General features: G+C 54.8%; 1 protein-coding gene across 10 annotated transcripts in view; it reads right to left on the bottom strand.

The window, feature by feature from the left end:
* SAMD4A (sterile alpha motif domain containing 4A) overlaps positions 1 to 15,614 on the bottom strand; it is a 210,454-nt gene that overhangs the window by 79,289 nt on the left and 115,551 nt on the right. For all 10 annotated transcript variants that reach the window (XM_039535570.1, XM_039535575.1, XM_039535576.1 and 7 more), the window contains one exon: positions 2,413 to 2,931. In XM_039535570.1, the coding sequence (XP_039391504.1) occupies positions 2,413 to 2,931 (519 nt within the window). The remainder of the gene's footprint in view (positions 1 to 2,412; positions 2,932 to 15,614) is intronic.

Here is a 15,614-nt window from a genome sequence, read left to right as displayed (position 1 = left end):
GCAAATTCTTTCTTGGCCTGCCTTGTTATACGTTTACACTTGACTTGCCAGAATTTATTCTCGTTTCTCCTCACTAGGATTTGATTTCCAGTTTTGAAAGGATGCCTTTTTGCCTCTAATCACCTCTTTTACTCTGCTGTTTGGCCATGGTGGCATTTTTTTGGTCCTCTTACTGTTTGTTTGTTTTTAAATTGGGGTATACATTTAGTCTGAGCCTCTATTATGGTGTTTTTAAATAGTCTCCATGCGGTTTGCAGGCATTTCACCCTTGTGACTGTTCCTTTTAATTTCTTTTTAACTAGTGTCTTCATTTTTATGTAGTTCCCCTTTCTGAAGTTAAACGCTACTGTGGTGGGTTTCTTTGGCATTTTCCCCCCTACAAGGATGATAAATTTAATTACACTGTGGTCACTATTACCACGCGATTTAGCTATAGTCACCTCTTGGACCAGAGCCAATGTTCCGCTTAGAACTAAATCAAGAATTGCCTCTCCCCTTGTGGGTTCCAGGGCAAGGTGCTCCAAGAAGCATTTACTTAACGTGTCTAGAAATTTTCTCTCTGCATCCCTTCCTGATGTGATACACACACCCAGACAATATGAAGATAGTTGAAATCTTGCAATATTATTGAGCTTTCTGCCTTTGTAGCCTCCTTAATCTCAGCATTTCACAATCACCATCATCATCCTAGTCAGGTGCTTGGTGGCATATACCTACTGCTAGACTCTTATTGTTCAAGCATGGATTTTCTATCCACAGAGACCACAAAGTCTTTAATAACCATTCTAATGCTCTCAGAACTTTTCATTGTGGATTTCCACAGGTTGACAGACAAGTAAGTTTCTTTACTGCAAGCCGCAGAAAGCTACCTCTACATTCTGTACAATTAGTGTGTTCAGAGTCATCAAAAGGGATGACCTGGAACACTTTCTAAATCTGCTCCCCAGTGAAGGCCTGGAGATTTGTGCGTGAGATATTTGTGCAACCAGGGGGTGAGAGAGGGTGGGCTTGTTCAAGGGCACGTGGAGATGGACGGGGTAAAGGGATGGGAGAGGGGGACAAGGATGAGGGAGGGGGAAGGATGAGTTGAAGCTTCCTATTATGGGAGCAGGGGTGTTTGGGGAAGGATGTCACCTTCTCCATTAACAGTACAGGCACTAGTGCTCATGTAGCAATAGAGAACACGGCCCTGAATATGAAGGCCAGCACTCAGCTGGGCCCTGGGATCATTTTGAGGCATGGGAGGTGGAGAGGGAGGTGTCCGTCAGTGCTAGGAAGCAAGAACACTGGAAGCGGGAGGTGGTGAAGGTTGAAGGTAGGCAGGGGAGCAAGGAAAAGGTATCGCAGGAGGCAGGGAGAGGAGGGCAAGCGTCTGATTTGCTGATCCCATTAAAACTGAGATAGAAACCTGGTTTTGAAAAAACACTAGCTGGACTGTCTTTGTAAAAGCCTGGTACCCACGATACGAAGACACAACAATTCCTCGTCATGTATCTTAAGGAAGGTCTCTGTGTACAGATCGCCCTTCATCAGGGTAAAAGGCCATGCCAGCCCCCGTAACATCCTTCAACACAACCAACAAGCGCCAGTCAACGGAGCAGGCTCCAATCAGACTGTGAAAATGCTACATTTTGTTCTCTCCCCAAGATGTAAACAGGCACAACAGTTTGGGTTGGGGGTAAATCTCCACGCAAAAGCTACATAAATCTGTTTAAAAATGCCAGTTACAGTGCCAGGGCATATCTGCACTATCCAATTCTGGGGTCCAGAGCTGCAGTACCACAGCCCGTGTAGGTCCCACTGAAGCCTGTGAAAGCTCTGCATGGGGAAAGACCGCAGAATTTTGCATCATTAGAAATAAGAACACTGAAGACTGCACGGCTAAGATCCACAGGTTACCAATAAGAGTCATATCTCTGCCTAACAGGGATAAAGGCGAATGTTTTTAAAAGTGCTCATCTGAATTAGGAGCCATGTCCCATTTTCAAAAAGGACTTCGGTACTTGGGAGTCTTGTTCAATTACTTCCAATGAGACTTAGGCATCTAAGTGCCTCAGTCACTTTTGAAAATGGATCTTAGGCACTTCTGAAAATGTTACCCAAAATCTGGGGTTAAAAGCATGAAAGGAAAGTGGCAGCCTTCAACAACAGACATTTTTGCTCTGATAACCTCTTAGCTGTTCAATCTTTGTTCCAAGCAGCTTTGTGTTCAAAATCCTACAATGTGCAAAACAGCAAAATGACTATTCTGGGCAATCAGGTATAAAGAAGGGTTTTTCCAGGGCCAAGCTAAAACTGGCCCCTCTTCTAATATGATAAGTGCTGCAAGGAAATGGTTTCCTGTGGGGCGGACATGCCACAGACACGTGCCAGAAACGGCTCTCGGCAGCAGTTTACGGTCACGGTACTTACTTGTGCTTGTATTAGTTCCGATAGTGTTGATCGTAGTGGGGACAGAAGAAGAAGAGTAGAGGGGCAAATGGCCGTTCTCGCACCCCAGGTTTTTGTCCTGCCAGCTGGAAGCACTGACGCATATCCCAGAATCTCGAGAGTTCTGCCACCCGTTCAGCTTGTCGTCAGAGTTCTGTCTTTGGTGATAGTAATGTGTCTGTCCATAATCCACAGAATCGGACCGACCTCTGTTTTGGCTGCCAAAACTACCCGATGTGCGATCCTCTAAGTGATTGAGCCACATGGCCAGAGCGCTCCTGTCTTCCAGCGAAGTGGCGGGATGGATCAAAGCATAGGACAAAAGCTGCCTGCTCTCTTCTATGTGTTGGTTGTGTTCAATCGAATGAGCCAGGATTTTAGGCAACAGTTTCATGTATTCCACTTTTGCTTCAATGTTTCCTGGTTTCAGTAAAGGCAGATGGGTTAACAAGAGGGAGATCACTTTATCCTTGGATTCCTGTTGCCATTGGTTAATGATTCCTGTTGGAAGGGTAAAAAAAAAAAAAAAAAGTTGTGAAATCAGCAAACAAATAAAATAAATAAATAAATAGATAGATAGATTCCTACGAGATACACATAACATTACAAAGAGATTCCTGTGTGTGATGCCCTGCGCTATGTGGAGTTCTCTTTTATGGCACACATTTAAGTAACTGATTTTGGGTGCCCAATTTGAAACCCCTGAAAGAGGTCTGGTTTTGAGGGGGGGGGGGGGCTCAGCACTTTTTGAAAATTAGGCTCCTTCTAAGATATCTCAAGTTGGACATCCAAAATTACCAGTAATTTTTGAAAATCTTGATATAAGAACATAACATAAGAATGTCCATAGAGGGTCAGACCAATAGTCCATCTAGTCCCGTATCTTGTCTTCTGACAGCGGTTATTGCCAGATGCTTCAGAGGGAATGAACAAAACAGGGTAATCATCAAGTGATCCATCCCCTGTCATCCAGTTCCAGCTTCCAGCAGTTGGAGATTTAGGGACACCTAGAACATGGGGTTGCATCCCTGACCATCTTGGCTAATAGTCAGTGATGGACCTATAATAATATAAATAAATAATAATATATGGAGATATACTTATCTCATAGAGCTGGAAGGGACCCTGAAAGGGCATTGAGTCCAGCCCCCTGCCTTCACTAGCAGGATCCCTAAGTGGCCCCCTTAAAGATTGAACTCACAATGCTGGGTTTAGCAGGCCACTGAGCTATCACTCCCCCTCACCAGGAACTTCTCTAATTCTTTTTTGAACCCAGTTCAAAACCCAGTTTTGGCCTTCACAATATCCCCTGGCAACAAGTTCCACAGGTTGACTGTGCGTTGTGTGAAGAAGTACTTCCTTATGTGTGTTTTAAACCTGCTGCCTATTAAAGTCATTGGTGACCTCTGGTTCTTGTGTTACATCAAGGGGTAAATAATCACTTCACTTTCTCCACGCTATTCATGATTTTATAGACCTCTATCATATCCTCCCTTAGTCTCTTTTCTAAAATGAACAGTCCCAGTCTTTTTAATCTCTGCTCATGTGGAGAATTCGTCTAGCAGCCCAAATTCTGCCCTCAATTACTCTACTGACTTTAATGAGTTGCACTGATGTAACCAACGGCAGAATTTGGCCCAACCTTTTTTAACATTACATGTTATACGGAAAATAGTTTCAAGTGCTAATGCACTGAAATATACCTTCAAAGACACAGTTTAAAAATTACATTCAGTGATGGGAAAAACGAATACTATTAATGCATGAAGTCCTAGAGTCCTAGAGTTTAAGGCCAGAAGGGATCACCACATCATCTGGTCTGACCTTCTGTATATCACAGGCCCCCAAAACCACCCAGCACCTACACACTAATAGCAAAATTTGTCTCCTCTGAAAGTTATTTATAATTGTAACTGAAAACCGTGGAATGATTTCACTACGGAAGCACCAGCTGATTACTTCTTTGTGAAAGAAGTGGGCAGTTTTGATACAGAGAGAACCTACAACATAGAAAACAACTACTCCTACACATGCTCACTACCTAGCCTGTGTAAACTGTCAGTGGAGCTCCACCGATCTGTCAGCTGAAGATGTGGCCCTGTGTTCGTAAGAATGTCCACAAAGCTTCGAACTAATTCTCCAGAAAACACAAGCGTTGGTACTTTCAGTAATTTAAATATTCCTGATTGGCATAATACAATTATTGACCTGAAGAAGAGCTCTGTGTAGCTTGAAAGCCTCTCTCCTTTACCAAAAGAAAGCGGTCCAATAAAATATATTACCTCAAATATAGAAAGAGTCACTCCAAATCATACTATTAAAGGCTCGGATTCTGCTATAGAATCTATGCAAAACTGAGCCAAAATCTGTGCTCTACACTTATATTTCCTTGTACGAACGTTGACAGTTTCTCAGAACATAACACACACTCTTACCAGCTTCAGATTCCTGTTTAAAAGCAAACAACTGTTTTAGCACAAAACCACTAGATGGCTTTCTGGAAACACTGATCATTCCAACTCCAACTTTGTGCAGAGATATTTCCTCCCCTCACCCCAGTGTAACTCTACACTTTGGATTTCTTTGATATCACTTCCAAATTGTCTGATTTCTCTTTGCATATCAAACTGACAGAGGTGTGAATTGGATTGAGTGACAAAGCTATACTAACTCGAGCAAAAAAGGAAAATGTTTAATTGGGTACCAGAACCGTGATTTGAGTACATGGCATGTGTGTATAGGCCAGAAAGGCCAGCAATTTCCTTTTGCACATCATTTCGATTTTCCCAGTGGGCTCCCATCACTCAAAGATGGTGACTATAAGCATACAAGACAGTATCAGTAGAAAAATGTGGGGATGAGTGGTGGGAAGAGGTCCATGGGGCAATTTCCTTTGCTTTTCCCTGTGGGCGAGTGTTCTCTGCATCTACGACGACCCACTCGATTTCCATAATCTCCAATTGACGTGGTTTAGGAACAAACTACCCCCGTGAGCTATTTATTCCGGAATGGTCTGTACAGGGTTTCTTGCACCTTCCTCTGATGCAGATGGTGCTGACTGTTTTCAGAGACAGGATCCTGGACTAGGCAGGCCATGGGTCTGATGCAGTATGGCAATTTTTATGTCCTTATTGTCATACAATACTTTATATCCACAAGCCGAGAGAGTGAATGTCACACTTAGATCCCTGCGCGGCAGGGCCAGCTCCAGGTTTTCTGCCGACACAAGCGGCAACAAAAAAAACAAAACAAAACAAAAACAAAAAGCCGCAGCAGTGTGATCACGCCGCTCCAGTCTTCGGCGGCAGGTCCTTCGCTCTGACCCGGACATGCCACCCCAATAGCAGCCAGAGTGCTGCCCCTTGATATTGGCTGACCTAAGTACCTGCTTCTTTAGCTGGTGCCTGGAGCTGGCCCTGCTGCACAGATACAAAAAGGTGCATCTGCATCCGATCCATGATCTGCAAAAACTGTCTGTGGATTTCCAGGGCTGTAAACAGCTCCACAGGTCATTGTGCAGCAATGGTGCTGGAACGGGGGGGAGGAGGAGGCGGCACCTTTTTATGGGGCGGACCCCTCTCCCTTCCCCGCTTCTTCCCCCCTGAAGGACCTCCCTGGCCAGATCAGTGTGGAGCCCAGCCGGAGAGCCCGGGCAGCCATGGGGAGCTGCCGTGGACCCTCCACCTGCCCACAGTGCGGAGGGAGGCTGAGAGCCACCCTGGCTGTGTCCCCCCAGGCTCCCCGCACAGCCGAGAGCACTGGAGGGTCGGTGACTCCATGCCGGCTTCCCACAGCTCTCCCCGACCCGGCTCTGGCACGCGCGTGTGTGTGTGTGTAAGTAAAAGACGGTTACTCACCTGTAGTAACTGGTGTTCTTCGAGATGTTGCTTGCTATCCATCCCATGTAGTGTGTGCCAGTGCGCACACGCGGGAACATTTTTAGCCTAGCAAGCAGCAACGGGCTGGGCTGCGGAGGGGAGCCCGCCGCCGCGGCGGCGCGCGGCCCGGCCCAGCCGCGCCCGCGCCCTCCCGTCCGCGCCCGCCATCCAGTGGGGAAGGGGAGAGGGGGAAAGGGGGAGCAACACATCTCGAAAGAACACACAGAACACCAGTGAGTACAGGTGAGTTCTTCTTTCTTTCTTTCTTGCTCCCTATCCATTTCCCCTTCCATTCCATTCCAGTGGCCTGGGTGGGGTCGGAATGAGAGGGTGTAAGAGTGTAACCGCAGAGAGCCGAACCGCGAGCTCCTGCCGTGCTGCCGCCTGTGCGCTGTGTGGGGTATGGAGAGGAGGACTATGGACCGAAGGATGGGTGGGATGGGTGAAGAATGGGCACATGGGCCATGGGCGGCCGCAGGGGCGCGCAGCCGCGTGGAGTGGGCGAACGCGAGGCGGCTCTCGGCACGCTCTCTGATCGCTCGCGATGATGGGGGCGTCACCAGGAAAGAGATCGCCTGTCAGCTAGACTGATTGGCTTTCTGGGCAGCAGCCGCCACAAACAGCTGCGGGCGCCGCCGAAAGGGCTTCTGCGAGGAACGCGGAACGCGCGGACTCGCGGACGCGCGCGCAGCTGGCTATGGTAGAGCATGCGCGGAGGAAGAAGAAGGGAAGAAAGAGATCCGAAGGATCTCCTGGGCGAGGCGGAGGGCGGGAGGGAGGAAGTGCGGGGGAAGACTGGGTGTGCCGTGTCCCCTGGAAGGGGTCCCGCCGGCGGAGCTCTGAGGAACCCGCGTCGGAGGCGACCGACTGAGACCCGGGACGCCGCACTTACGAAGCTGGAGGAGAGGAGTGGTAAGATGCGGAGGAGAGGGGTCAAGGGAGCTGGGGGCAAGGGGGAAGCTGGAGAGGGACGGGGTTAGGCGGAGGCGCGGGGAGGGTAGGCCGGAACCCTTTAAAGAGACGATCTTCCACCTTTAAGGAATCGAAGATCTGGAGACTCCCGAAGCTCCATTTGACTGAGACAGCCAATGCTGACAGCGCTGCCAGACGCACTTGGAGGACACTGAGGTAAGAGGTGACCGAGACGGACAGAGGCCTGGCCGAGAGGAGGGGACAGTCTGGAGGGGGCTCGAGATGGAGTGATAGCTTCTGGTCGCACCGAGGTAAGCAGCTCGCCAGCAGGGCGAGGTAAGTTGCCTGCGCGCTGCTGCTCCAGCGCACCAGCTTCCAGCGCCAGCGCCATCTCTCAACTGGGCGGAACCAAGCACCAACTCAGGAACACGTGGGATAAGCATTGCAGGTTGTCTGTGTCCCAGGTCTCCGCAGGTGGGTGGGTTGGGAATGGGTTCAAGGGCAGGGTTCGAAGGGTCCCAGGGTTGGCGAGGGCCCGGCCAGGCAGGGAAGTGCGGGGTGCTGCGCTCGGCGCTCTGCCGGGCTCTTGCCCTCCCGATCTTCCTCAGCGGAACGGAGGAGGAAACGCTGGAGAGCGGAGCGGAAGAGAGAGGAACGCTTCAGAGAAGAGGAGCTGAGCATGAGAGGAAGCCTGAGCTGAGCCTGGGCCTGGGGTTGGCCTTGGAAGAGAAGTTGGTCCGTTCATCAAAGAGGTCTATCGTGAAGAAGATGGAGCCTGGTCTGGAACTGGAGGAGGGCCGGCGAAGGGACCACTCGGCGTCTGAGGCCGAGGACCTGTCGGAGGCGGGCCAGCGGTTCTTGGGGGCGTCGCAGAAAAAACTTCGAGGCTAAGCGAGAGGAGCCATCCCAGAGGTGGGCTGGGAGGCGAAGTGGGAACGCCTGAATTCACCGGAAGTGGGCCACGTCGGAAACCGCACCTGCATTTTGCAACATAAACTACCGTGGCCGTGTTGTGCGCAGTGAGCCCAAAAGGCGAGACAAGCTAAGCGAGCCCGATAGCCTCGGACGCTGATATGGAGGAGAGAGCTCCTGGGGTGTGGCGAGCTGGGAGGTCCCCCTCAGCCGAGCGCGGCGCCCCAGCCCCGCGGCTCCCGCGAGACCAGGGTGCGTGACGGGCGAGCGGGAGGGGCCAGAGCCAGCCACCAGGCGAGCGTCCAGGTGACAGCCAGAGGGCGAGGAGGAGGGCTTTGCCACCCAGGGGACCACTTTTCACCACGTCGCGCACGGCAGGGTACATGGGACACCAGCCATTTGATGAGGGCGACAACGAGGAGGGCGCGGGGCGTGGGCCCGCCGGCACGACAGGTGAATGGGCACCGTCGCTGGGTGGTGGGCGGCACGCGGGTGAGGAGACTGCCCAGGCCAATGAGGGAGGCGCAGGGGCGCGCACGCGATCGGCCATCGGCTCGCCCCTCTGGCCAGAGGAGACTAGGGGCCTGGAACTAACTGGAAGGTCCGAAAACTCCACTCCAGAGACTGGAACTAGGATGGACTTCTCGGTGTCTCGAAGGAGGATGAGGGGAAGGGGAGGACTTTGACACGCCATGCGGCATATGGCCGCGCGAAGGAGCCAGTCGCCGAGATATGGTGGCCGGATGCGGCGACGGGCGGATGGGGAGGGCGGCGCGGAATGGCGGGGCGCGCGCGGTACGCGTTCCATGGAGAGCGAGGCCGGACGTGCGGCGTAGCGAATGAATGATGGGAGGGGGAAGGAAGCGAAGAGCACCGCCATCTCCTGGGATTGGAGTAGGGGAAGTCACCATCCCTGTCACCATCCAGCAAAGTAGCTGCACAGGCAGGAGCTGAGGAACTGATGCACAGGTCAAACCGGAGCCGGAGGTCGCCTGGGAGGTATCTGCTTCTGAGAGGGGGCCCAGATAGGTTCCTGCTGGGAGCCCTGAGTGGCACCCACGGAGACAGAGACTGAACTTGCTCAGGAGGCTCCTTGCGGGAGAGGGGTCTGCCTCCCACCAGATGAGGAGAGGGTGGTAAGAGGGGAGGAGGAGGAGAGGGAGGGAGGGAGGGACAAGAGGACAAGGAGGTGGGGGGGGGGGGATGGGCGAATGCGAGGAGGGGAAAGGCGGACTGAGGACTGTGGGGACGAGGACAAAGGGAATGTGGAATGCGATCTGATGGAGGAGGGGTGGAGCGGAGGGCGGGAGAAGGCCTGGCGGTGGATCCTGATTGGAGACAGGGACCCCGGGCCCTCGGGCCCCGGGGAAGGTGCGCCCTGGGGGGCTGGGGGGAAGGCTGCGATTGGGCCGGAGGGGGCTTGTTAATCTGGTTTGCGCGGCGAGGGGCCGAGCGCCGATTGTTAGGGGCCGCGGGTCCCGGGTGGGGCCTTGCGGGTTGGCTGGGTTGGAAGGTTCGATGTCTGCGATGCCGTGCGGGGAGGCTTTTAAGGTGGCTGCCTGTGCGTGTGGCGCTGGGCCGGCTCAGGAGCATCCCTAGCTTGGTGATCGAAATCTGCCGTCTGGCGTGAGGCGTCGCCGAGTACTGAGTGGAGGCCTGGAAAATAGACCCCTGCGCTTCGAGCCCGCGCCCTGACGCTATGGGACTGGCCCCCCCTGGCCCTCCTGCTGAGAACCCTGCGAGGTCCTGGGGCAGCAGTCCGCTTGGCGATTTCTTCGGGAAAAGCTAATTCTCACGAGCAGAATGGTGCGGATGGAGGCCCGCGTCAATGGGCCAGCCTGACAGAGAGCTCATTTGGCTGCCAAGCCCAAGCTGGAAAGTTGGGAGTCAGAGAGCGCCCGCTGAGTCGCCTTTTCGCTTGTTGGACCGCTCCTGAGCCCGTTTTTCGTCCTTGACGAGCTGCGCGGCCCCCGTACTCGCGCTGCCTTCGTGAGAGGCACACAGCCCGGCTCGCCGGAGCCGGGACAGCCGGGTGACACTAGATAGCGGGCAGATTTCTTGTATTGTTCGAATGAAGGTCATCGGGAGGAGGTGAGGGCCGGCCGGCATTGTTTTTTGTATTGTAGACGCCCTTCGGAGGGGATTAAGGTAGCGGGGAGCGCTGCCACCACCTAGGGGGCCTCCCACCACGATTCCTGATGCTTCTTCACGGTCTCCGTTGATGGCCTTAGCCGCCCGAAGCGGCTTCTGGTTTGTTCTGACGGCGGGTCCTGTGGGGAGCCGTCCTGTTCGGCCGCCCTCTCCCCGCGTCGCCTGATGGGGGGGTGAGGTGGGTGAGGGACGGAGGTGGGTGCCTGCTCCGCGGACTGGTACGCCCCTGCCGGCGCGGGGCCGCACGGTGCCTGCTCCGTCGGCTGGGACCAGTGCCTGCTGTGTGCTGACGGAGGTGGCCTGGGGGTGCAGGTGGGAGCCTGGCTGTCGGCGGGAGGGGGCCCTGTCTGGGCGGAGGGGCCCCTGGAAATGTTCGGGCATGGACCCCATGGTCCATGGTGTGCGGGGGCGGACTATGGTGCCGGGGCCCCCGCCCCCCAGGGGGCGGCGACGAGGGTCTTGATGCCAGGGGAGGGCCGGGGCGGGGAGGGCGAGCCCGTGGTGCGACCGGACCGGGCGGCCGGCGTGCGGCCGCGGGTGGGCGTGCCCGCCGGTCTGGCCCGCCGCCGCCTGCGGCGCGCGGCGGGAGGAGGCCGTCTGACCGGCGGGCGAGGGGACCCGGAGCTCCGGCAGCCGCGCGGCCGGCGGCCGAGCTCGCGCGGCGCCGGAGCCGGAGGCGGCGCCGCCGGCGCCGACGGACGGTGCCGGGGCTGACCGGGGCGGCGGCGACGGATGCGACTGGGCAGGCGGCGGACGCGCTGACGACCCGCGCCGGACTCCGAGGGCGGCGCGGAGGGAGCGGCCGACGCGCAACGCGCCGCGGAGCGCGCGACCGCGACTTGGCGGGGGGATGCAGGGACGCCGACGGGGCGGGGACGGGACGCGGCGGGAGGTGGGAGAGCCGCGGCGGGTGTGAGCGCCGCGAGCGGTGCCCGGCGGGCGCGAAGCGCGGCGCTCGGCTGCGCTCGACCGCTCGTGGCGGGCGGTGGTCGCTCGCCGGGGGCGTCCGGGTAGAACGGGCTTCCTGGCGGATCGAGCGCCGCTTGCATCAGCGGCCCCTGAGCGCGACGGGCACGCCGGGCGTGCCCGCCGCGTGGACGGTCGGCGGCCCGCCGGACGGGGGCGCCGGCCGCGGGGCTCACGGTGCGCCCGGCCTTGGGCTCCCAGCGCGAGGTCACGGGGGCGCGGTGCACGCCCGCGCAGCGGCCGCGTCGGTGGCGCGTTCTAGCCTGGTGTCTTAGCGCCGCGCGCCGCCGCGGCGCACACGGGGTGCCCGGCTCGGCAGAGCTCGTCCTTGGGACTCGTCGTTTTTTTGGCGCTGGACGCGCGCTGGGGTGCGGGGTGCGGCTGGCCGGTCAGGCGGGGCGTGGCACCGCCGGGTGCGGGCGCTGGGCGTGTCGGTGCGCCTGCTGGCGCCCGTTGCGGCAGTGCCGGGCGCGCTTCCTTCCGTCCGCGGGGAGAGGCGCTGAGCCAGCCGCAGGTAGGCGCTTTCGGGTGGCGGGGGAGCCAAACGACGCGGGCCCGCGCCGCACCTGGAGCACTCACAGGCGCCCTCCGCTGTTGGAGGGCGCATGGCGGCTCGCGCACCGCACTTGGGCATAACGCAGCGCCGGCCAGGGGCCAGAGCGGGCAAAGTCGATGGCACAATAACTATTAGAATAAGAACTATTAACAAGCGGAACCAACTACAATATTCATAATAGACTAATACAACTATATGCAACAACAACGTAGCTTAACTAACTAACTAACTGTTCGGCACGGAGGGAAACTAGGAAGAAAGAGAGAGGGCTGGAAACACTACGCCTAGCTGCGGGCGAAGTAAAAGTCTCAGCCCGGCCACAGTAAGACCCAGGCAGGCAGCTGTGAGGAACCGCAGTGCAGCCCCTCCACCTGCCCTAGGCGGGAGGCCTGGGGGACAGGGACACAGGCTGGGGGCTGCTCGGGCCCCCTGCTCAGGGCAGCTAGAGGGTCTGCTGCTGCTCCCCATAGCTGCACACCCAGCTCTTATCATGGCCAGGCTGTGGCTCCGAGACCCCCTCCCCCGGCCGGAGCTGGGACGGGGAGACCTGCACTGGCAGCTGTGGGGGAGCTGCTGTCTGCAAAAATGGTCCACATATATCCACATCTGATATCCACGGATATAAAGCAGATACCCGCGGATTTGCAGGGCTCTAGCCACAGTCACTGTTGTGGCCTAGCCTCTTAGGAGCACCTCTCAACGCCTCTCTCTACCCCGCTGCCAGAGAGTCCCTGCGGAATGACTGGAGGTACTCCCTCCGGAGCAGACCCCCTGTGCAGCACTCACAAGTTATGTTAGCCTGAGTCCAGTGATCAAGAGACCCCAAATGAGATTGTCACCCAGATCTCGTACGCAGCAGGGCGGGATCGACCCCTTTTTGGAAACGCTAGTGCAAGACAAAGAGCCGCTTGGCACTGCATTGTGATAGGTCTGACAGCGGAATAATGCGGTGACTTCGCAGCACCCAGACTACAGAAAGAGGGGTTTACTTCTGTTTTATCTTTGTGGTCACAAGAGGTGGGAATTAAAACTAGTTTAGTTATTTCAGTGCATTTTTGTGCACAGGCCTGCCTTAAGGTCCTGTCTAGACTAGGAAAACGAGGTGGCGCTGCAAAAGTGTCAGCTAACAGGTGTTAATTCACATGCTTTCAAACACCATCTACCACCTAGTGTAGACAAGGACAGTGGCGTGACTGACTAGCTATCATGTTTTTAAACACAATGATCTCTGGGTAGGTGTGCACTGCAATCGGAGATGTGACCGCAGCTCGGGTGGGCGTATCTGCACTAACTAAATTCCAGCTAGTGTGTCTAAAAGTAGCAGTGAAGCTGCGTTGGCAGGGCCCCGGCATGGGCTAGCAACGCAGGTATGTGCCCAGGTACAGCCAGCGCTGAAGCTCGTCCTGCTGCATCTTCACGGCTGTTTTCAGCTGTGCTAGCCAGAGTAAAGCTAGCATGGGTATGCCTATGGCAGTGGCTCTCAAACGTTTGTACCGGTGCCCCCTTTCACATAGCAAGCCTCTGAGCATGACCCCCTTATCAATTAAACAAACTTAAATATATTTAACACCATTATAAATGCTGGAGCAAAGCGGGGTTTGGGGTGGAGGTTGACAGTTCGCAAACCCCCCCGTAACAACCTTGCGACCCCCTGATGGGTCCCGACCCCCAGTTTGAGAACCCTGGCCTATGGGATCTGCAATCACACCTGTAACTGCTGTGAAAACACACCTTTTGTCTACAGCAGGTGTTAAATGGTATTTTAAAATGTGTGAACTTCGATATTTGCTAAACACGCCTCGTTTTGCTAGTCTAGATAGAGCCTGCAAGTTTGCGCCCATAAAATATGCATCAGTAATTTTCCCACATGCATCTGAATTGCAGTTGCACCGGCAGCTGTAACTACTTGATTGTGAGCAAAATGCACTTTGATTTGCACCACAATTCTTCTTGGGGGCACACAAGGGAAGGCTGGGCTCATACATGCTTGAATGCTGAACCTCAGTTGGAATGTTCATATTCTCAAAACTAATCTTAGGCTGGAAGAAAGGAAGACAAGAAATGGAGGCAGTGCAGATTCTCTCAGACATTGAGCCAGTTCCGATTATTTCAGGCTCCTGTCCAAAGAAGCCACTGGGGCTGGGCCATCCCCACTTGTAGAAACGTAGGGACTAAAAGGGCACAATTTTACTTTACCCTCATTTTACAGAACATTTTCTATTATTTCTTGCCCACAAGAGTTTAGCATTATTGTTTGGAAAATTCAGCAGAGAGACCAGCTATCTACCTGGTGGGGCATTCCCAGTGGTCCACCAACTAGATACTTGCAATTTCAATACATCATTGGCATGCTGTCTGTCTGACTGTTACTGCTCTGGTTGCTTCCCACCTACTATCCTCTTCCCACTTCAATTCCAACTGCCGGCCCAGCTGCGCTGCCTGCCTGTCAGCTGCCCACCTCCACGCTGAATTCTGAGTATGCGCACATGGGATATCCTGGATTATGTTCCACACTCCCTTGTGGTAGCATGCTCAGAATGCAGCGGGGAGGCAGCTGCATCTAGGGCCAGGGCGAAGGTGGGCAGAGGCACCGGAGGTAAGCGACAACAGAAGGAAGGAAGCTGGAAGGCTTGTGTGGAGGAGGAGAATCCTGAGCACCCCATCTCAATGACATGTGTCTTCCTTCCGGCCATCCCCCATTTGACATGTGCCTCCAACCTATCTGCTCCCCCAACACATGCGCCAACTTACAGAGCGTCTTCTGCACTCTCTCCCTAAAACACTCAGCCCCTTGCCCGCTGCACTTCACCCTCTCTCTTGAGACAGTCTGAAGGAGGACAGTGTGGTTTTCTGACCCAGGAAACAGTGCACCATGCATGCTGAAATAAACTGGGATTTCAGAAAAACCACAAAATGCCTGGCACCACTGACAAATAAAACATAGACACTGATAAGCAGAAAGAAAACAAATAGAGTCTTGGCCAGACACAGCCCAGGGACTAGGGAAAGTACCTAGAACGTGGTCAGAAATGCTAGGGGGTCAGGGAGCCTATGTACAAGTCAGGGGGGAGCAGCGTAGGCCAAAGGAAACACAGCGGCACCTGCGCCCTAAGATCCTCTCTGAGGGATGGAGGAAGGTTGATGCTGGGAAGCTCAGACTGGAGTGGGACTGGTCTCCAAGAGACCCAGAGGTTCAATGCAACATTCCAAAATGACCTGATGTGGCTCTGAACCTCTCTAGTCTGCATAACGGGATCAGAAATCTTATGAAAAAAGGCCCCCTGCTCTGCAAAGGCCCAGTGAACTGCAAAATCCTTTCTGCTTCTTGGCTGAATTTAGCTGAAATGTCAAACAATTAGCTCAAAAGGATTTGGTTCCCTCTGAGTTCAGGGCAAGAGACGGGCCTGTTCTGTTGCCCACTGCTAGCAGGGCACTGGGGTAGGGAACGTGATGGGCATTGGGAAGGAGGGAAGACTAGATGGGCAGGGCAGTGACTGACCAGGGAGACAGGAGAAGATCCTGCATCCCCTCTCCTGGTGACAAGCTCCCAGTTCCACCCAGTCCCAGCAGCAAAACCAACTGGTACCAACTCTCCACAACCAGACTCACTCTCACCTCCCACAGGAGCCCCCAATTCAACTCCCTACCAATTATCAATCACACCCAAGTACCCATGTCCTGATCCTTCCTTCCCCTCAGCTCCTAAACCCCTCTTCCCAGTCTGCCCAAACTCCCTCCCAGAGTTCCCCATCTCCAGCTTGGCAAAACAGTGTTAAGCAAAGTACCTCCATTGCCTGTTTCAGAGATCT

The sequence above is a fragment of the Mauremys reevesii genome, linkage group 4 (genome assembly GCF_016161935.1).
Source record: "Mauremys reevesii isolate NIE-2019 linkage group 4, ASM1616193v1, whole genome shotgun sequence".
Lineage (NCBI taxonomy): Eukaryota > Metazoa > Chordata > Testudines > Geoemydidae > Mauremys > Mauremys reevesii.
The sequence above is the reverse complement of the archived record's forward strand: the minus strand, read 5'-3'. Positions and strand labels throughout refer to the sequence as shown.